Source organism: Phaethon aethereus (assembly GCF_964289735.1).
Source record: "Phaethon aethereus genome assembly, chromosome: 14".
Classification (NCBI taxonomy): Eukaryota; Metazoa; Chordata; class Aves; order Phaethontiformes; family Phaethontidae; genus Phaethon; species Phaethon aethereus.
This window is the reverse complement of record NC_138590.1, coordinates 19,874,618-19,896,582: the sequence shown is the minus strand read 5'-3', so window position 1 is coordinate 19,896,582 and position 21,965 is coordinate 19,874,618. Positions and strand designations below refer to the sequence as shown.

The 21,965-nt window shown below is 39.6% G+C and overlaps 1 protein-coding gene across 1 annotated transcript in view; it reads left to right on the top strand.

Moving 5' to 3' along the window:
- Positions 1-11,051: 11,051 nt before the first annotated feature.
- The window catches only part of AFF4 (ALF transcription elongation factor 4), a gene marked incomplete at its 3' end in the record, with an annotated part of 29,972 nt that continues 19,058 nt past the window's right edge, over positions 11,052-21,965 (top strand). The window contains exons 1-5 of the mRNA XM_082006171.1: positions 11,052-11,694; positions 13,085-13,876; positions 15,262-15,306; positions 16,319-16,405; positions 21,662-21,698. Coding sequence (XP_081862297.1) covers positions 11,572-11,694; positions 13,085-13,876; positions 15,262-15,306; positions 16,319-16,405; positions 21,662-21,698 — 1,084 coding nt within the window. The 5' untranslated portion in view covers positions 11,052-11,571. The remainder of the gene's footprint in view (positions 11,695-13,084; positions 13,877-15,261; positions 15,307-16,318; positions 16,406-21,661; positions 21,699-21,965) is intronic.

The following is a 21,965-nucleotide window of genomic DNA, read 5'->3' as shown; positions in this document are numbered from 1 at the left end:
TAACTTGTGCTGGTGTGTAGCTACTGCAGTCCACACTGGCTGTAGGCAGAAGGTAGTATTTGCTTGCTATACCGTTTTAAATTGACTGCTGAAGTTTTGGAACCACTATGTTCAATTTTGCGCTTATGATGCTGATAGGATAAATCAGCATCATACTAGAACGTCGATCTAACGCGGTGAAAACTGTTCTGTAGGTAGCCTTTAGAAGACAAAGGGTGAAAAGGTTTTTCCTGGAGCAATGATGACTGGCTGAAACATCTGTACCAATTATATTTAATGAGGAAAAAATACTAGTAAGAAGTTTATACGGTGTCACCTTCTCAGCCAATAATTTTGAGAACTGTGTTTTACTAGGAGAGAGTTCTAACAAGTAGTCTTTGGCTTAAATGTGTTAATCACTAATAACCTCCTAAAAAAGGACTTCTTTTTTCTTCATTTTTTTCTTCAAATTTCTTCTTTTTTAAGAAAAAAGTTGCGTTGTTTTATGGCCACATGAAGCAAGATCCATGCCAAATTGACATCTGAAGATGTTTTCACAGTGTTTTCTTCATGTAGGTAGTAGGTCCAAATAGCTTGTGTTGATTTTTTTTGTTGTTTGTTTGGGTTTTTCTTTTTTTAATAATTCCAGTTACCGTTTGCAATTTTGACAAATCCATTGCCGCTGCAGAGAAGCAGCACAGTGTGCATCGGGGGGCACGGGTATGGAGAGGGGAGCAGCGGTGGCTGCAGGGACCTGCGTGCGCTGCGTGGCACTCGTCCTGCTCTCTCTTCATGGCACACGCCAGTGTGTCTATATTCAGAAGAGTGTTTAAATATGTTCAGTCATGATTTACTGACAGGCTCAGACTAAAGCTGGTAAAAAAATGGGTGTGGTTTAGTCTTGGTTTCTATTTAAGAGAAGATCAGCACAAAATTTGGATCTCATTGGCTGGTATAATGGGGTGATTTCTTGCTAGCAGGAGTGTACTTCATATACAATTTATTTTAATCCATTTACAACTTAGTATTTTTTTAAATTATTGTGTGTCAGTAAATAGTGCATCAAACCTTAAAAAATTAATTGTAGCTTGTACTTATTAGTATTTAGCTAATCCAACCAACAAACGAGGAGTTGCTGTCTGTGCCAGGTGCCTAAGAAAGGCAACGAAACTGTTTAATTGAAGCCAGCTTGTCCACCATATCCCTGGAAGCCTTAGCAATGAGAACCATTTATTGCCATGTAATTTCTGTAGCAGAAATTTCTTGAAAAGCAGTTTTATCTATTAACAGAGACATTATCAGGTTTAAGCTTTCTAACAAACTGACACACTGAAAGTCCCTGTATGCAATAGGCCAGTTCAGTTCATTAAGTGTTTTGAAATTCAACTGAATTTTGACAAGGCTTTTGCAAGGTTGCTTGTGTTTTTCTTTAACTTCATACAAGAAAAAGCTTAACTTCTTTTGCTAGTGGCAAGATTCATTGAGTCTCACTGACTTTAAATTATACATGTTGTTATGATTCTATGTTTTGCAGTTTCACGTCTGTCAAGTTTTTTAACTTATAGTTAAAAATACATTAGGAACAGCAGTTCAAAACCAGCTTGCACAACGCCTTTACTAGTTTATCAAATGCAGAAGATACTTCTGTGGAAGATACTTCATCATTATTATTTTTCATAATTATCATGTCTCTGGTGTAACTTTGTGGTCCTCGCATGACAAGATTGCGCACGAGCAGTGCTGGAACTCTGCGGGGTGACCGTGAAGGCACCGTTGGATTCCCGGGTGCCCTACCTGGGACATGGGATCCCTGTAAACGGGGAGCAGCACCAGGCATGTTCTGTCCGGGGTGTCTTTGTCTCTTTTTGGTGCCTAAATCTGATCGACCTGTGAACAGCATGACTTTTCTTTTAAGGCCACATCTAGAAAAGTGATAAAAAGCTGTAAGAACTTCGGGGGGGAAGTCACATCATTTGCGGCGGGCGGAGGTAACATCATTTCATTAAAAGGGTTTGTATAGCTAAATTAACGTTTATCAACTGTTTGCCTGAAGTAATTGATGCTATACTAAGTATCTTGATACTCAGAGGCTGTTGAAATTTTAATGCTTTTCTCAATCTTCTTACAGGGATTATAAAATACAGGTGGCATTTAATAGGTAGGATGAAAGGTTGAAACTTTCCAACTTCTTTAACTAGTGTTTGTTTGGAAGCACTGCACATCAAAGCTGTGGCTTTCCTGCTGAATTTCAGCTTACCTCTGTAGATGGTTCTGGTCCCTTCCTCTCGCTTCCAAGTTTTTTTGCTTTGTCTGCAAGTCTTAAATACTCCTCTAGTGGGTTTTTGCAAAGTTTAACTAATACGCACTCTCATCATCTACAGCGTACTTAAATTTAAAAAGAAAGTTGTCAGAAAGTATCCCAGGTCTCAGAGTTGTCATGTCATTCAAGTATTAATAGTTTTTAGACAGGTAGCAAGTGGTGATGAATTTGGTGAACTTTTTGCATACCAGTTAGGGCTGAAAACTGGTCATCAAGGGTTAAAATTCTTATGCTCTATTTTCAAAATTATGGATTTTAAGAAGTCCATGAATGCTTCCAGTTTTCAAAATGTAAAGCAATCCTGGAAATACTGTAGCTGCTAATGGTGCCATTGGTGCTACGTGAGTTCAAGCCGTCACTTTTGAAAATTTATTTACATGCTGATATGTTTGAACCCAGTTGGCTTTTTGGTGCTTCCCCTCTACCCCCTTCGACTGTTGTGGTAACAGTCTGGAAACATAATTCACTTTGTTGTGCTACTCAGTCTTTCTGTAGCATACCTTGAGTGTTTTCCCATGTTTCTGAAGATAGTTAAATCACAAAATGGTCAAGTTTCTTAACACTGGCTGGTCTGCGGACAAGTTGAAGATGTCCCTGCTCATTACATGGGGGTTGGACTAGATGATCTTTGAAGGTCCCTTCCAACCCAAGCTATTCTATGATTCTGTGCTTTCCAGCATCCTTCTGCTCTTGTGTCGTCACTCATAACCATGTTGCTTGTCAACTGTTGCAGAAGTAGTCTACCTATGACACTGCAATGCAAAAAACATAGTAATTTAATGAAGCTTTTGGGGATTTTTTGGAGGGTTTTGTTTGTTGGTTGAGTTTTTGTTGTTGTTTTGTTTTAAACAGGTGCATATTCCTGCTCTGCCATGCTGATATGACTGTTTTGGGGGCCATGGAGCATCCAAACTTATCTGTGTTTAAAAATAACCCTGCCCCCAAAATACCTATTTTGAGCCTGCACAGATTTCCCTAATTCAGCTTAACCAGCTCCAATAAATGGCTGTGTCAGCACAACCAGGAGAGTGGTGCAGGGCAGGAGCACGACACAGGGTGGGAGCTGCTTTGGGCGCCTGACCTGGACCAGGGACTTGGAACCACGCCCATACTATACTCTCAAACTTTAAAAATTGCCTTTTAAGTACCAAGTAGAGCTGGGCACAGAATGTATTAATAGCCCCAAAATATTTTATTACTGATACTTGTGTGTTGTGAAGATGCCTGAAATAAAAGTTGTGTTTAGAAAATAAGCTGTGCTTGAAAGGGCAGGGGGAAGGGGCAGAGATGCTTTCGGTATTCAGACAGCGCTGTCATGCAGAAGAGACCTTACTCCTGCGAGCAGTTTTACAAAACACCTAAGTGTTTTATGCAGTGGCAGAATTTATTATCTCAAACCCTGATGTTCGTTTTAGTATGTTATGCAACAGAATGCGCGAACCCTGGTTACGATAGCAAGTCCAAGATAAATGTCCTGTGAGACAGTGCAGACAGATGATCTTTCAATAAGGCTGGAGGAAATGGCAGTTAAACCTGGGTAATGTATGTGATAAACTTTTTCTCTCCTTGCATTTTCTGTAGTTCCGTTAAGATGGGAGGATGTGAACCTTGAAATGAATGTGGTTTTTCCCTTTTGCCTTTTCGCTCTCTTAGTTTAGATGGCATCTCATTAAAACATTGTCTACTATTTCAAATCTTAGACATATTAGAGAATTTCTGTGAAGTGAATCCTTTCTTAATCTTAATGCCACAGAGTTTGTAACACTCAAATGTAATGATGCCTTTTATGAAAGTAAATTACTATGAGGAAGTCAGGACTATAATAGCCAGATTAATGTTGTATGTCTGAATAACTATTGCTTAATAAAATTTAAACACCAATTGTCTTGGCTTCAAAGTTTAAACAGAAGAACATGTAGGCACAGGAATTCAGTTATTAAGTTTCTGCCCAATTAAACTGCAGAATATTGTTGGGAAACAGTATTAGAATATGCTTTTGTTAGCCTGTGTGGACATGAAAAAATTGCATGTAAAGTTTTTGTGTTCATGATGCTCCATCTTTGCACTCTGCAAATTATAGAATCTACCAGTGATGGAGAATTGAAAGGGTGAGGAGAATGTTGTTTGAGACTGAACTGGATTGAAGTTTGCTGAGTTGAGACTTGCGTGGGAAACAAATGTTCCCAGTGGATGGCAGAGCTCTCAGTACAGTCTGCACTGTAGTACTTTTGGTGGTGTTATCTTCTGAACTGTAGGACATCAGGGCTCAAGCTGAAACGCTGAAGTTCTGCTTTGCTTAACAGCAGAAATGAGCTTTACTTCCCTCTTCTGGCTCAGGCACAGTTACTTATAACAAGAGTGCATTGAGGCTCCTCCGTCTTACCTGACTTGGCGTTGTAGTAGGTGCAGGAAATGAGTTTCATTAGATGATGGCTCTGTTGTATCACAGCGTTCAGTCTTAGAGATATTCTTTCCCTTTGAGAGTCAGTAATGCCACGGTTGGGTCATTCCTCTGTGGGATCTGTGCCATCTGCCTGTGCGTTTGCTTTGTGGCAGATGGAGGGACAGTTGATGGAGGAATGAACCTTCCTCTGCTGTTTGTGTCCACCGAGAGCGGAGGAGAGAGCCGGGAGTTGAGCTGTCACTTCCTAGGCTTCCCTGTCTGAAGAGACAGGACAAAAAGGAGGGACTGAAGTTGATGTCCTGTGAGCAGCTCTGCTCTCTACCAAAGAAAAAAAGAGCTGGGAGCTTTGTTTCTGTGTAAGGTTAATCAGGGCGAGGGGGGAACCAGATGTTTTCACTACCATGTAATACTTTTGCACAAGAATACTATGACATTTTAAAGAACAGGTGGTTTTGGATCTCTTAAGATCCTTTGAGTAAATTACATCAAACCAGTCTTGCAAATTCTTCCTCGATGTAAACAACTTAAAGCTATTTTAGTAGTATGTTTTAGAAATGGACTCAAAACTTGGTTTTAAATGAGCAGCTGAAATTAGAAGTTTCCTCCTTAATTTGGCTTCTAAAATCCAGTTGCTGGGTATTAACTTTCACCTTCATCAAAATGCAGTCCTTGCTTCTGTGTGCTGAATCTCGTGGGCGATGAATAATATACCTGTTTCTCATCTGAACTTGTTTAATGAGACATTACAGAACCTCTCTAGTTCTGAAGGATCCCCAAGTCCTTTTTCAGTAGTTAGTGTTGAGTTACAAATCATCACTACAATTCTTAAATCCATCATTGCAGTCTGGTGGCTTCTCAGGTAGAAGATGCTGGCTGGCTGATACCTGGGTAACCCCATACAGCTTTGAGGGGATGAAGGGGGAATCTGGCAGGTAAAACCGGAGAGGAGGATGCAATTACTTGCATCGTCGCTTGACTGAGACGCTGGAATTAACAACGTGCTCTTACCAAAAGTACTGTGAAGTTTTTCTTGACTAACAGTGATGAAGGATTTGTGCTCATTTGTCTGAGAAGCAGCGGCAAGTCCAGGCGTATAGCGCTTTCTTGGGGATTTCTGCAGTGTTTCGGAGCTGAGTAGGAAAGTGCCTATAGCAAACTGCTAGCTCTGCCCTCTCTGGTAGTTCTCATCAAATATTAACCTGACCTAGGCCAACTTACTCTTTTTATTTATTTATTTTTAAAGCTCTCCCACCCTCGCAAAACGTACAAATGTGTTCACATCCAGCTCTTGCAGTACTTTATGAACTCCCTGTTGAATGTGCAGGGTGAAGGGTGGGATAGAAAGATTTATGTTTATATTACAGAAACAAGAAACATTTGTGTTTATATTAATGGTGAATCACCGGTTTGTATTTGTGTTGTATTACCAATATAATTGTATTTGTATCGTATTACCAATAGCTCAGACCTTCTAATGAAACCTTGGAGAAAGGGATAGCTCTCCTTTAGAGATCGAGCTATGTAAGAGTTCATTCTCATCAAAATACCTAAACGAGATTATGGCTCGAGCTTTCTCATGCTCCCGTGTGCAATCTTACTGTGTGAGCGTGCCCAACAGCGAGTTGAGTTATAGTTTAGGAATACTGCTGGTATAGGCAGCCTTTTCCTTGGCGGAGCAGATAGCATTTGCAGTTGGAGCCACCCCAAACTAAATACCCCTCCCTTGGCACAGAACACCACTGCGGTATTAACCAGAGCTGATGGAAAACTGTAGCCTTTGTGGCAAAAGGTGCAAGGCAAAGAAAGAGAATGGAATACTTTGTCCTTCTGGAAAGTTACTTTTTTCCTGTTTCTTGACACATAAGAGTATTGTTTGAATTCTCTGTAAATTTTTCTTAGTTTTGTTCCTCATTTCAGTGTTGTAAAACTCTGTGAAGATGACTGATGATTGTAGTGCTTCTGTGTTTGTGACACTGTGATTGCCCTTTAAACTGTACCTGGAGAAGCGTACTATTTTGTGTAAAACTCTGTCATTTTAGTAGTAAATATTTTATTTTTTTCCTGCAGTCTTTTTTTTTCTTTTCTTTACCATACCATAGAAACCTAGAAGTTAAGACTACACATCCACTTTCATATGATAAGTATTAAATAGTTCTTGATGACACCAGAGCATGTTCCTATTTTGTGTGTTTGTGGGGTTTTGTTTGTTTTGTTGTTGCAGGACAGTTATTTTTTAATTTCTCCCTTTTTTAGCTCTTATGTGAGTGCATTTGTGTTAAAAGCTGACAGAGTAGCATCTATGCTGCTTGCTATTCATGGTTTGTGTCAAAAAGTGTTTGAAATAAGTAACAGATATCTTTAGGAGGGTGCAGCATTAAAGCAGTTTCTGGTATTTTTAAATGCCTCTGAAAACACATCGTTCCTTATTACAAACAGGATTTCCAGCTTTTTTTTTTCTTCCCTTTTTTTTTTTTTTTAAACCACCATGCAAGTTGTCTATGCTTCACGCAGCTGGGTGTGCCCTGCACGAAGCACTAGATATTGTGCGTTCTCTCTGAAGACTGTTTATCGTTCATGGCCAAATGTTGTCAAACAAAATTTGTGTTTCATCACAGCCAATTAACCACCACTGGGTAATGAACTGTTTGATTTCTCTTACTTATGAAACCAATTCAGATAGAAGAAAGCTCTTGAGTTAAATGAGGATGTCTTGAAGGAAGTCAAGGTGTTGTAAATATGCTTTGAAGATCCACTAATGCCTGGTTGAAAAGTGGTGGTTTTGGATCACTTTTTGACAGGCTGTGTGTGCAGGGATCCTTGGGTGGACTTTCACCTTTGATGGTTTTGCTTTTCGGTGTCTGGGAAGATGGAGCGATGCTGCTGCTGGTGAACTTGTGCAAGGACAGGCTCTTGGATGCCTGATGTGGTTCAGGAGGGGTGAGAAAGGTAGGCTGTTAGCCCAGCGCCTGTACCCAGGGATTGGCCAAAGTTCTCTTTCCTTTAGCAGCGTTGCCAGTAAAACTGTGGCAATGTGAGTGTGTTGGGTTTTTTGGGGGGTAGGGGGTAGGGTGGTGGTGTTTGTTTCTTTTTAATTGAAAATGTGATCCAAAAGTCCCATACCTGGGATCTGTCCCTGTGCCCCAGAGCTGAGGGAGAGGTGGGTGGGAAGCAGGAGAAGGCTGCAGCTGGTGGGCAGGGCAGCAGCAACGCTGCAATTTCATAACACAAGTTGTAAAGTCCAAGATGATGATTGCTTGAGTGAACTCTAGCCAAAGCCATGCCCTTTTTGGATTAAGGATGAACAGAAATACCAAATAGGATTTAGTAAGATGTTGGAATGAGAAATGAAAATTGTTTCTGGTATGGATGATTCAAATGACGCTCGACTAGTTCGTGTGCTCGATGTGTGTAGATCAGCAGTTAACAGTGGTTAAAGAATACGCACAAGTGAATTTTGTATCGGAGGTTTCTGTGAACTTCCTGCTGAATTTCCTTCTTTCTTTCAACTCTGCTTATTGAGCTGGAGAAGAGGCATGAGATTTGGACAGTCAGCTGTGTAGTGAAATCAAGTGCTAAATGGGCTGTGCAGGGTACAGCATGGCTAACTGTGCACAAATAATGACTCAAACTGTATAGAATTAGATTTTCTAAAAATGGAAATACTATGGTGTACTTTAGGCCTGTTTTCTAATTTCTTTTAATTTTTCAACTTTTCTTTCCCCAGATGTGGAAATTAAGGTGACTTTGGTCCTTGCTGCGGGAGCGTTAGTTTTGTCTCCCTTAGCCTGGCTCTGCTCCTCCTGGGCGTTCACACTTTCGCTCAGGCCTCCCAGGAAGAGGGAAAGGGAAATTATAGCAGGATCTTCTCGATAGCAGCAGGTACAAGTCAACAAGTTCTTAATCTTCCACTTCCAGGCCCGGTGTGCAGGGAGGGAGGAGCAGAGATGCTGTCCTCTTGCCCAGAGGGTGGGGTAGGGGTGGCAGGAGCTCGGCTGCACCAAGCTGCTCCTGGCCTTTTATCTTGTGGGGAAAGGTTTAAATCTGGGATGCGGGTGTGGATGTGGGAGAGGGAGAAACAGCTCTGACTGTCTGCAGCGATGGTGGGAGCGGCAGTGGGCAGAGTTCCTTCCCACCAGTCAGCATCAAAACTGGGAGAGAATGGAGATTCTCATGTCAGCGTGAGACGGGGCTGGTGTCTGCTCTGACTTTGGCAAAAAACCTGAGGATCAGCAAATAGTACATAACTTTGATCACAGTCGTGAATTTTAGATAGTGGATTTTAAAGGTTTGTTATAACTACGAGGGGTCTGAAAGCTTCGTTTTGCAGTTTCCTTTATGCTGAGGTTAACTGCTAGCAATGTTGATTTGGTAGACATGCCTTAGTCTTCTGCTTTTCAGGGTACCTCTACTGCTTACCTTTCCTGAACACAAGCAAATTGATCTTCTGGTGCGTTTTGTAGCTGTGGAGGATACAAATTTGACTGGGAAGCTGTCTGAAGCACAGACTTAAGGAAGCCCCACTAACTTCATTTATTTACACATTTAATTTAGTGTGATTTTAATAGCTAAGTACACATTGTAGGTACTTAAAATATACCTGTGTAGAGATTTAGAAGATTAGATACAAACAAGTCTAACTTGAATCACATTCAAACTATTGACTCTAATAAAAAATTTAAAAGAACTAAAAAAACCTAAACCAAATCCCCATACAGTCAAACGACTACTCATGAAGATGTTTTTCATTTATTATACTACAAAAGACTGGGGAGGAGTGGTAAAAAGTGTGATTAGCTGGTATATTTCTGATGACTAATTTTACACTGACCTGGCAGGTATAGCCGTATCAGCTCTGGTTTTGCCCCAACTCTGATCTCAAGTGGATCTTTGCTATAACGTTCCTTTCATGTGACAGTGCTGGTACAAATGTTGGTTTTTTCCCTCAGTCCCAAGAGTTATAGTAAATGTTGATACAATTTTGAAAGATGATGCTTGTCTCTCCCAAAAATAGTAAAGGTCTTTGTAAATATTTAACCCTCTATTTGTAAAATGTAGATGTGAAATTCTTAGTTAAGATTATAATCTTCTAAATGTACAGCTCTAGATCATTCACAATCTTAGTGTTTTGACGTGAATGAACTACTCAATGGTAGGGTACTCCTACTCCTAGCCTCACATTTTGCCTTTAATAGTAAAATGGCACAGGTTTAGACTGTTCCAGTTGGCTTTAACTCATCAGTATCTATAATTAAAACTGATACTCGTCTCTGTTTAAATGCTACATGTGTAAGAAATTGGGCTGCAGTCTGAAGAATAAACTTTTTAAGACTCCCAACTTTTAAAACAAGTTTGCCATTGATGACCGAATGATCCTGGTAGTTTGCTTGCCAGGTGCCGGGGTACAGGTCCCCCTCTCAGGAGGCAGCCTTGGTGTTCACGGGCTGTTACATGAGTTCAGCTGATTACAGGATAACTGGAGAAAAAAAGTGATTTTTCACAAGTAATTTAAAAGTTATTGTATTCATAGGCTTGACATCAGCATCGAGATGGATTATGCTAATGCTTTTACCTTGTTTACAATGCAAATGTTTCAGGGAAATAGAACAAACCCGTTGCCTTAAAAAGCATCAAGCATTTAACCTTACACTGGGGGTTTATTCTGGTTTTGGCATCCTCTTAGATTTCACTATATTCAGAGTATCAGACTAAATGAAGCCAAATGAGTAAGAAATTGCAGTAAGAGGCTAAAATGTCATTAAGGTGAAAAGACTTAATATTTTAAAAACTGAGTGGTAGGCTGAAGTCGTCTTGTTTAGAATGGAATAGCTGGTTTTGCATAGCTTTCAAAGTAATGCTGTAGCAAATACATATTTTATTTCTAAAAACATGAAATAATAATTTTCTAAGCAGACAATGTTTTCATTTTACACTACAAATTATGTGCAAGAACTGGGAAGAATCTTCTTTCTTTCCTGGAAGCACCAACCGTACTTTTTCCAGATCAGTAAGGCACATTTATAAATCTCTTGATCTGAAGTATAGCACATGGTAAAAAGAGTTAGTACCATCTTATTTATCATCTTATTTTGTTTATTCCTTTTAAGTCCCAGTGCTTTATCAAGCTCAAAGTGAATCTTTTCCAACATTTTTTTTGTGCTGCAACAATTTGATGTATTGCTGTTAACTCAAGCAGCAATACCAAACTGCAAAGAAGGATTTTCAGTTTTCAATCTGCATTTTTGCAGTAGCAGAACACTGTATGGTCTAAGGCAAAAGGTGCAATATTGCCAGAACTCCACTGCTATTACTGTTTTGAGTAGAAATGTCTTTTGGGAGGAAGGCAGTCCTGGAAACAATATCAAAGCTTGAGGTTAGAATATGTTGGAGAATGGGTGCCAAGAAAGGCATGTCAGCAGCAACAATAAAATAAACCTACAGTAGAAGTCAGGCACTGAATGGGTGGGGGGATAAGAGAGTAAAATTGCAGAACATTTGGGGGATGTGGGGGAGAAAAAGTATTTTAGAAATGAATGGGAGATGTGCAGCGTGGGTTGAAATAGCTAAATGATTCAAGCAGGTGAAGTGGTTTGAAATAGCTACTTGCCTGAGGACTTTGTGGATTTTTTTTCTTTTTTTTATTACTGCATAAACTTTCCCTGTTAGAAGCTAGATGGTGGGTTATAGCTCTTCTAAGTGTGAGGTGTTTTAAATTGGACAAACACCTTTGCAGTCTTGAGGAGTTATGGTCAGCAGGGCGTTTTGATGGAGATCATTCTTTTGGCAAAACAGGTACAGGGGTAACTGTGTGCACTTGCATTCTTCCTCGTATCCTTCTGTGATCAGAAATTATTTTTTTGTTTGTAGCAACATGAACCGTGAAGACCGGAATGTGCTGCGTATGAAAGAAAGGGAAAGGCGAAATCAAGAAATTCAACAGGGTGAAGAAGCCTTTCCACCTAACTCTCCTCTCTTTGCTGAACCATACAAAGTTGTGAGTTTATGCAGTTCTTGCAAATGCAGTTTTTATAGCAGAAGTCATATGCAAATTTGTATTTTAAATTTATTTTCATTGGCATTCTTTCTAGATCCACAGCTCTTAATGTCAACCAAGTATTTAAGCAGGGCCTGAAAATAAGGACAGACAGTTACTAACCAGCTCTACTGGCAGATTTATAATAATACTTAGGAAGGAAGGGCTGCTTTGTAGGAAGTGAGAAAAGGGATGATAAAACCATAAAATTTTTTTGCTTTCTTCAGCTTTTGCTACAGTGACTGAAAACAATTAAACTGTCTGTTGTGTCATGCCAGGTTGCTTTTTTTGTGGTGCTTTAGCCTGCTGATAAACTTTCTAACCTTCAATCAATGTAATCCAGACCTGGGTAAGGTCAGAAAGAGAATGTTTAAATAGGAGGTTAATTTTAAATGCTGAAATGCCTGATATGATACAATTACCAGCTTTAACTAGTATGCCAATTGTTTGTATCTGATTTTTTAGTTTGTTTTGAAGGAGTTGACTGTTTATGATCTTGTACAGCTTTAAACCTGGGCTAGGTTTCCTTCCAGGTTTGATTTGTTGAACAGAACTGGGGAAAAAAAAAATTCTGAGCGTGCTAAAAAAGTACCATTTAAGATTTTCAAAACTCACATTGAAAGCAAACCCTTTGTCCCTTATCACAATTTCAGCTGGTTTGCAAGAAGTAAAATATTGTGACTGAAAACTGTCCTCCTGGAGGAGGAAAGCTGAGAAGGATTTTGTTTGCTTGTTTTTTATTCCTGTCCTCCCATCACTTTACCGTGCTTGATAATCAAATCCCGTGTGTATGAAGTGAGCTAAAGCTGGTTGGGATGCATGGGTAATGATAGAGTATACCTGATGTGAAAACAAACTGGTTATATAAGAAAGAACCCTTTCTTATATATAATCTTCTTGGCAACAAGAATTATGCCAGTATAAATACCAATTAAAAATTACATACATTGATGAGGTTAAGCTCATTTTATTTTACTGTTAATTAAAACTTTTTAGGAGTAATACATTCTGTATTAGAGAAATAATCTTTAAGGTGAGAGTCTTTAAGGTGACAGTAGGCATCTGCAATATTTAAACTTGCATCCAGCTCGACAGTGTATTACTTGAAGCACTGATTAGTGCTCTTTCAACTGTTCCTGCTGCTGAAATACATCTTTTCCTTATGCTTTAGGGTGTTAAATTACTGCTTTAAGAACTAAAATTGGTAATTGGAAACAGTGGCAAAAAAGACGTGGATGCTAGCCATGATCTTAGCCCTTGAATTTAGATTAACTGCAGTAGTTATCAAGTCAATTAACTGAAAGTGAAATTTTGATTTTTAAAACATTATTTTAAAAAATTATTTTCACAGACAAGCAAAGAAGACAAATTGTCTAGTCGTATTCAGAGCATGCTTGGTAATTATGATGAAATGAAGGATCTTATAGGAGACAGATCGCTACAAAAGCTTGTTGGAATTCCCAAACCAACCGTACCATCAACACCAGATGAAAAATCAAACCAAAGTTTCTTTGGTGATCAGAGACATAATACTAGCTCGCATCAGAGCAGCAAATGGACTCCTGTAGGACCAGCACCTAGCACTTCCTCGCAATCTCAGAAACGGTCCTCGGGTTTACAGAGCGGACACAGTAGTCAGCGTGGCAGTGGCAATAACACTAGCAGTAGTGGCCAGAGGCATGACCGTGACTCATACAGTAGCAGCAGCAGCCGCAAAAAAAGCCAGCATGGGTCTGAACACTCCAAACCTCGTTCTTCCAGCCCTGGAAAACCATCTGCTGTTTCTTCGTTGAGCTCCAGCCATTCGAGATCTCATGGAAATGATCACCACAGCAAAGAACATCAACGTTCAAAATCTCCCCGGGACCCTGATGCCAACTGGGACTCTCCCTCCCGTGTACCCTCCTTTTCAAGTGGACAACACTCTAATCAGTCTTTTCCACCTTCACTAATGTCCAAGTCCAGTTCAATGTTACAGAAACCCACTGCGTACGTGAGGCCAATGGATGGACAGGAATCCATGGAACCAAAGTTATCCTCCGAACACTACAGTAGTCAGACTCACAGCAGCAGCGTGAATGAGCTGAAGCCTAGCAGCAAAGCACATCTAACCAAGCTGAAAATACCTTCCCAACCGCTAGATGTAAGTTGCTCTCTGTCTCCTGGCTTCTTAAATGTAAGTCCCTTTGGGCTGGGATTTTCCAGCTTCTTTAAAATCCCAATCTACATAATCGAAATTTAGTTTTTAGTAAACACTGTGGTTTTTTTTGTTACGCAAAGCATCTTAAACTTATGCAGCGAAGACCTGTATTTTAAATGAGGAATGTGCAAAAGTAATTATTTTTTCCTCTGCTTCTTCCCTGTGAATACTGTGGGGTTTTTTATTAAGTGAAGGCCAGGAGACATTCGGAAAGGCAAACTTAACCCAGCGAGGCTAATTTTTGTAGACTGTTCTGTAGTGAGAAGTTAGTGAAATAGCAGGATATTCACAAGTATTCTGACAAGCTAGATACATATGTTGTCGTTACTGGGAGCTACCTTGTCTTAGGCTAGTGATACTATCTGCATATATCAGATTTTCTTTTGAAGTGTGTAGCAATTACTGGATGTGATTATTATATGTTCACCTAGGGAAAATAAGCTAACCCTAAAGCACACCAAATTGAAGAAGGCTCAGAACTTTTATCACTTATGCTGGATACAAAATACTATTGGGTTAACAACTTTTAGTAGTTTGGTAATTCTTGAATCGTTAAGGCACAGACTCTGACTACAGCTCGCTTACAAGGAGAGTGCCTTTCTTCATAATAAAATGTCATTGCATCTCCTATTTAACTGCTTGAGTTGTGGTAGCTAGAGAAAAACCTTTGTTCCTGGGATTTCAACAAATAGCAAAATAAGATCCAAGACAGAGGTAAGAAAATCTGGAAATAAGTTATTTTCTTATTCGTGAAGACTTGACATGCTCATGCTGATGCAGTGAATAGTATAGTAGCTTTGCTTCCTTTCTGCTTGTAGCAGTCAGGGATGCAGAAGATTCATAGCTTCATAATTATTGCTGTTTCTAGATGTATGTTTTATTTCATAATGCAGTTTGTCATTACTGTGCATTCACGGTCATGCATTTGAATTCAGATATTATTGAGTGACTTCTTCCAGGAAATGATTGAAAGCTGTGATTCTCTTCCCCCCCCAGCCCCCCCCCCAATATCTCTCAGTTTTTAATATCACTGACTGCATATGATCACTATAACTGTCAAGTGAAAAGTAAGAGAGGATGCTGGCAGTTTTATAGATCTCATGTATTTGCTCTTTATAACTGGATGCGACTCATACCATAAAAGTACGGATCTATCTGATATTAAAATTGATGTTGCTGAAAAGAATTAAGAAGGTGTGTTTGTATCTATATAGAATCCATATGAATCATTTTAAGGATTGAACTTTATTTTTAATTGTTTCTAGCCCCTGGCATCTTTTAAGGAAAAATTGCTTTAGGAGACGTTAATCTTGAGTTTTGATTTGTAGGCATCAGCATCTGGTGATGTGAGCTGCGTGGATGAAATTCTAAAAGTAAGTTCTCTGTGCTTTTGTTGTTTGCATTTTCAACAAATACGTTATCATTACTAAGGAGGTGGAAAGTACTCGGCAGTTGATTAGTGCCTTTTAAATTGAATTGGCTGCAAGTCGTTACAGGAGGGCTCCTCAATTCCTCCTCTAGTGCAGGTAGACGGGGGAAAGCCGCAAGCAGAGCTGTGCGCGAGCTGGGTACTGGGCATTGCGGGCTGTGCACCTCATCTCCGGGATACCCTCACTGCAGCCCTGTTCTTCTAGGCCACCTCCCTGTTAACCTAACAGAATTACCCACTTCCTCCACCAAAATACCATCTTTACATACTGATATCTTTCTAGATTATACTAATTTTTTTGCTACCCCACAGCAGAACTCTCTTCTCTTCTACCTAGGTTATTTTCTCAGGTCTTTTTATTCCTCATGTGAACGCCTGGTCATATGTCTGCTACTACAAAAGAATTGTCAGATTCCCCTTGAGCATTTCCATGGCTTACCGTTCAATGGCTTACCATTTGCTCTGACCTTCAGTATTCCATGGTCCTTGGAGATGCTCTGAGAGAATACAAGGCACTTTCTTTCCAGCTTCAGGCACTTGATTTCCCCCTTTTTCCTCAAACTTTATAGGTTTCCCTTTCCTAGGATTCTTCTTTCTACCCCTCTGTCCTAAATGTGCTCTTCACAGTCTGAAATGATCAACTCTGACTTCTACTGCAGTTTATGTGCAGGCCAACCAATTTTACATATTTATGCCTTTCTACTTGTTATTATGTCTTCTTTCTGCTTGTTACTATGTCTTAACTACCTGTTCTCATGGATAGCAATTCGAGATTTAGGTTTATATGTAAAATGTTTGTTACACATTTGGGAAATAAGTATTTGAATATAAAGCTTAGTGAAGCGTGGACAATGAACTGAAAATTCAGAGACAGAGTTACCATTTGAATCAAGATTGTAACTTGAAGGCTTTGCTTTAATTTTGTTAATTGCTTTCCTTTTTTGTTCTGGTTATAGGAGATGACCCATTCTTGGCCTCCTCCGTTGACTGCTATCCATACGCCGTGCAAAACTGAACCGTCAAAATTTCCTTTTCCAACAAAGGTCAGTGCTGTGGTCAAGTACCGAATGCTGTTGAAAAAGTAACTTCTATTAAAGATCAGGATTTTGGAACTCTTCAATTCTGTATAGTTCTGTGTTTGTTTCAGTGCTTTGTATCTCTTCATCTTGCTTCACAACAACATTTGTCAGCAGTAGCCTTATGAAGAATGTCATCGTTTTTCCTGTTTTACACACACACAGAGCAGTCTGCAAAGATATCTATAATATAACTTTCCTTCAGTTTTTAATTTTTGTTTCATAAATTCAAGCCTTCTTCAGGATACTTGTGCAGCTTGAAAATGCCATTGAGCGTTTTTCCCTATTAGGGAAACGCTTTGCACCATTTTGTGTAGAACCAAGCAGGTGTGTTTACCTCCATCTAGCAAAGTAATGGAGGCTGGCAGGTAAATGTTGTGAAATTTAGAGGCACTTTTGTGCATAAACTGAATTTTCCTCATAATTTTGAAGCCCATTAGTAGTTCTATTAGATCTTACATTTTCAATTACAAAAAAATTAAAGCAGTTTTAAAATCACATGTTTTGCTAAAGAAATTTTCAGATCACTTATTCCGAAAAATCCTCTTCCTAACCTCCCATGTACTGAATAACTACTGAAGTGTTTAAGCTATTAATTCTAAAGAGAAATCAGTCACGCTCTGCTGCCGTTGACAGCACAGGGCATATTTCCAGGTGACCTGCTTGAGCTGACACCTCTGAGGAAGGAGTTCTCTTGCTCTCAGCTGCTTGTTCCCTCCCCTGAGGCTGGGTCTGGCAGCCCCAGCTGCAGGGTTTTAAGGCAAACTGGCACTGGTGATTGTTTGCCTTGAAATACAGCTCTGCAATCTGCAGTTATCTTGGAAGCTGATGGGAAGGCAGGGTAGAGATAGGCAGGGTAGATAGCTGTGGGTAGCAACTTCAGCAATTACCGTTCAGCTTGCGATAGCTGACTCATTCAAGAATTCATGTTTTGTTTCCTGTGTCTACTGATTACCGGTAAAAGATTTAACTCGACAGTATAATTTTTCTCCAGACTCAACATATTTCTGAAATGGATTGGGGTACTCCGCCCCTAATTTGGCATAACTTCAGAGTGAAGATATGATGCTGTTCGTCTTTTCAAAGTTACCTTTATAATAAAGAAGACTACGCTTTTTCTGACCAGACTGCTGTGCTAGAGCACCACTTGCTGCTATCAATTTCCTCTTTGATCCAAATTGCTCCCCAAGACAGAACACTGAAGTATTTTAAGACTACTTTCTCACTGACATCTCTAATGTAATGTCTTAAACAGATTACCTTATGTGAATGCTTTGACGTCATCTTTTTTTGGCCAAAGTTTCCAGGTCCCATGTTGTGAGTGCACATGCACAAAATTCCCGCAGACTGGTGCGAAGTTCAGCAGTTCAGGTTCTCATACTGGCTAGATACCCCAGAGCTATGGGCAGTCCTGTTGTCATCACCCTCTGTGCTGCGTGTTCCTGTCTCGCTGCATCTTGCTTGCTTCTCTCCAGCGCGCTGAAAATACGGAACATACTGTGCAATTCTCAGCTTTACTTTTGAAGGCGTATGTAGAAACAAATGTCATTGTCTAGTTTCTTAACGTTATGATGATGAGTTAGATCAATATTAATCTTGCCTATATTACCTTTAGTCAGGGTTTATTTCCAATGTTATATAAAACTGTGAACCTGGAAATAATCCTTACCTTTTTATAGTAAAGCAAGAAATTCCATGCTTTTCCTCATCAACAAGGGTGCTTATTCCACTGCTTTGAATACTTATCCCTGAACCTTTGTGGAGGTGTTCTCCCATCACAGACTTTTTGAGCACACCTGACTGTGGGGTGGTTAGAACTGCTTGTTTCTGTGTTTCTCTGGTATTTGACTCAGGTTGGGAAGAAAGAAGGTGTGCAGAGATATATGTGTCTTTGTGACACAGAGAGAAACTACGTAAGATTGCACAGTCTTGTTGATGTTTGAACAAAAAAGGTAGATTGTGTTTCTTTTGAACCTATTGACCTGGATGGTGTTTTTTCACCCGGTTTGCAAAAAATTCCATTTATGGCTGCTCTGAGTCTTTTGACTTTTTGCCAGCTTTTTTATTTTGTGGCTGCACATCTTAGCCATGGAACTTTGTCAACTTCTCTCTCCACATCCAAAGCCTGTAATTTCCTCTGCCTTCTCCCCTCTGTCATTCTTGGCAGCAGGATCTTCTCAGAATTCCAGTGAGTTAGCAAGCCATAGGCTTGTGCAGTCTGGACCCAAAGCAGAATTCAGAAAACAAAACAAAACAGTGGTTTACTTTAATCAAGCAGTACTGTTCGAGGAAGGCTTTTTCCCTTTATACTGTGCTCAATTTATTTACAAATAATACGCTGCAGTGTTTCACAGCATTCCTTGTGTGTGCAGAAGTTTGGTATGTTTTGCCTGCGCACATAAAATTAAGCTCCCTTTGGTGGACCAGTCAATTTTATTTTTAAGACTTTTGGGATAAGATGACTTTTCCCTATGTGTGGATAGTGAATAGCTTGAAGGGACCCAGACTCCTGACTGGGGCCTCTCAGCATTTACTATAAATATAGCTAATAATTATCAGGAAGTCTTTGAATCAGAAGATAAAACTTCATGAAAATAGGTCAGGGAAAGTTTTATGGATGCTATGAAAAAAATGTAGATTCCTGAGCCTTGATAAAAAATGTTATCCAATGACCTAACACTCTATAATTTTATTCGGTGTAACTTTTTTTTAAGCTGTGGGCTCGCAGTCAAAAACTCCAAAAATACTGGCATGTTTGTAAAATGTATTAAAAAACGCAGCTGTTTCTTAGAGGGTGGAAATTTTTCGTTTCAAAGCAATGCAAGAGCATCGGCAGTCTTTGTAGCTGCATACCTGTGCAGTGACCTAGAGGCATCTCTGAAGAGGTGGGTTCTGTCTCCAGGTTTGTTCGGCATCTGCCCTGCGCTGGAGTTACTGAGAAGGCCAGCAGTCAGATCCCTTGATCTGCTGTAATACAGAAACTTTCTTCTGAGAAGCAGAAATGAGATCTGACCTGAGATTTCAAACACTAAATGGAAATGGGCCCCATTCTCCACAACTGGGACTACAGCCAAGCTGGTAACCTAGAAATGAGAATTCAGTACCTGACTGCCGTTCTATCCAGCTAGCGACTGTTTTTGCTCCCCACAGTTTTTGTGTTTGAGTACAAGCTGTGAATTTGCTTCCTGCTTAAGTGTCTTCACTATCTAACCTCAGCGGTCTGTTATACTTTGGTTAAAAGGGTTTCCTTCCTTTAAGTCCTCCTCCTTTCTGAAGTAGACCTTTAGAAGATACTGCTATAAATACCTTTGAGTTGAAAGTATAGCTTTTTTTATTAATCTATGAGTTTCTTAAATATGTATTCAAAGACAAAATGGATGGCAAGAGAGTTGGAAAAAGTTGCACATTCAAACATAACACCTCGTTAAAGTGCGCTTAACTGAAAGACTGCACTATGCCTTCGAAATAGGAGTTGACTAAAGTGAGTAATTAGGCAGGTGCTTTCTGCAGAATTTGTGATACGTGTATTGCTGAGAACGGGTGCCAGGTCCTCATCTTGTGTTCACCCCAGCTCAGTTGCTCTGTAGATGTGGTGTTTGATTACTACATGGTCTTTACTTCTTTTTTGACGTGTAGTTTGCCAACTTGTGTAAGCTGACAGTGGAAAAAGGCAATCAGGGAATCACTTTTGCACTCCTTGTACCTATGTAAAAGATAAAAATCAGTTTTTGTTTTGAAGGAAGTGTAGCTGTTGCTATCTGTTGAAGTCACAAAGCTTCTCCAACTTCATCTTCACTTTGTGCTTTAAACACAGGTTAATTTTTATTGTCCCTTCCTTTCTTTAAATTAGTAAAGATTAGAAGCATTTGAAATGCCTTACAAGGAAAGTTCCCTATCAAAAAGATACTTGTTCAATGCATTATTGTAACTACTTTCACTTTTGAAATAAAAAGGGAAGTTAGAAATGTATGAGTGCTTTGCTGTCGTTTGTGTATTTAAAAAATTAAGTTTTGTAAATTGTGTATGTAACTACTGCACGTCACTGACTTGGCTGTTTTGGGAAGACTGTTTCACAGCTATACCAACAAACCTGGATTTCATTGCTGAACTGTTATTCTGGTTTGCCATTGCCAGAGCATTTAAGCAAAATGTGTGCGTATAACTTTATGAATTGAGTCAAACATTTTCAATTTTTGTTTATGGGGTCAGCATTTGTCCTCATTTTAAAATGAGGTCAGGAAGGTCCTATTTTAAAATGGCACTCTAGCCTAGAAGTAGGTTTTCAGTAACTCAGTAGCCTCTGCGTATTTGTTTGCTAAAGCAGTATTTTAGTGTTTAAAAAAAAAAATCTATAATCTACTGTATTTTGGGAGACAGAATTGGGTTTTCTGGAATGGGAATGCCAAAGTGTTAAATTTGTAAGACTTCATCTTCCAAGGCTAGATTTATAGGTAACAGGCTCATTGATATCAAAGGAAGTCACATATTATTGTTTATTGGCTTTTGTAGAAGTGACTTGTCCGGCTCCATAAAGATCTGGTCTGGGGGGGAACGATGTGTTGGCCAGCTGTGCCTGGCCATGTTCACCAGGGACTCGCATGCAGCTATTGCAGGAGAGGGGTTTCGGGCACAGTGTGCAGCGCTGTTCAGATTTTAAGTTTCATAATCTCTTGGGCTCCTCTGTAGCTGAGATGTTGTTGTTGTTGATAGGTTGTTACTATACTCACTGCTTGTCCGCTGCGATGCTTTATGTGTTTGAAAAAGAAAAACGCAGAGAAAAGAATTTGAATTAAAATACATAAAACTAGCAGCAAAGCTTCTCCGTGTATAAGGAAGATAAAGAAAAACATACTGAATGGTTCCTCTCCATGCTAAACATACGTGAAGATGGGATTTATGGAAGTTACGTAGGGATTTTGGAGTTTCAGCTGTCACGTAGTACAACTGCTCATGGCCCTTCTTAAAGCCAAGCAAGTGGGAGAGCTGAGCTGAGGAAGGGGAGCCTGCAGCGCTCCTTCCCTGTGCTGGCTGTGCCCTTGTGGCTGGTGAGAGGAGTTGGGGCCCAGATAAAGAATCACTCTTTCTGTTTTGTTGTTAGGTTTTTTTCCTTTTTTAGAGGTTAGCTGCCATCCTTTAAGTGGAAAGAATATGTTGATTACAGCATGGTTTTAATATGTTAAAATTCCCAGTGAAAAAGACATTTCTGATCTTTTATTCCCTTAGGAGTCTCAACAGTCCAGTTTTGGCACTGGAGAACAGAGTAAGTATATTAAACTTCCTGTATTGTGTTCAATGTTTTTGTTGTGATTCGGTATTCTTAGTCTGTCGTGCTTTTTAGAGAATGAAATTTTCTAGACTGGCCATAGGATGGGAGTCTGAGTTAAGATTTTCTGTAGTTTCTCAAATTTTAACCTATAAAACAGTTGCTTGATTTTCTTTTGCATTTCTTGTTGACATCTAGAAAGTTATGACCGATTTGTAAGCTTGTTACTGTCTTCTAGAAAAAAAAAAATTCATTTGTCATTTT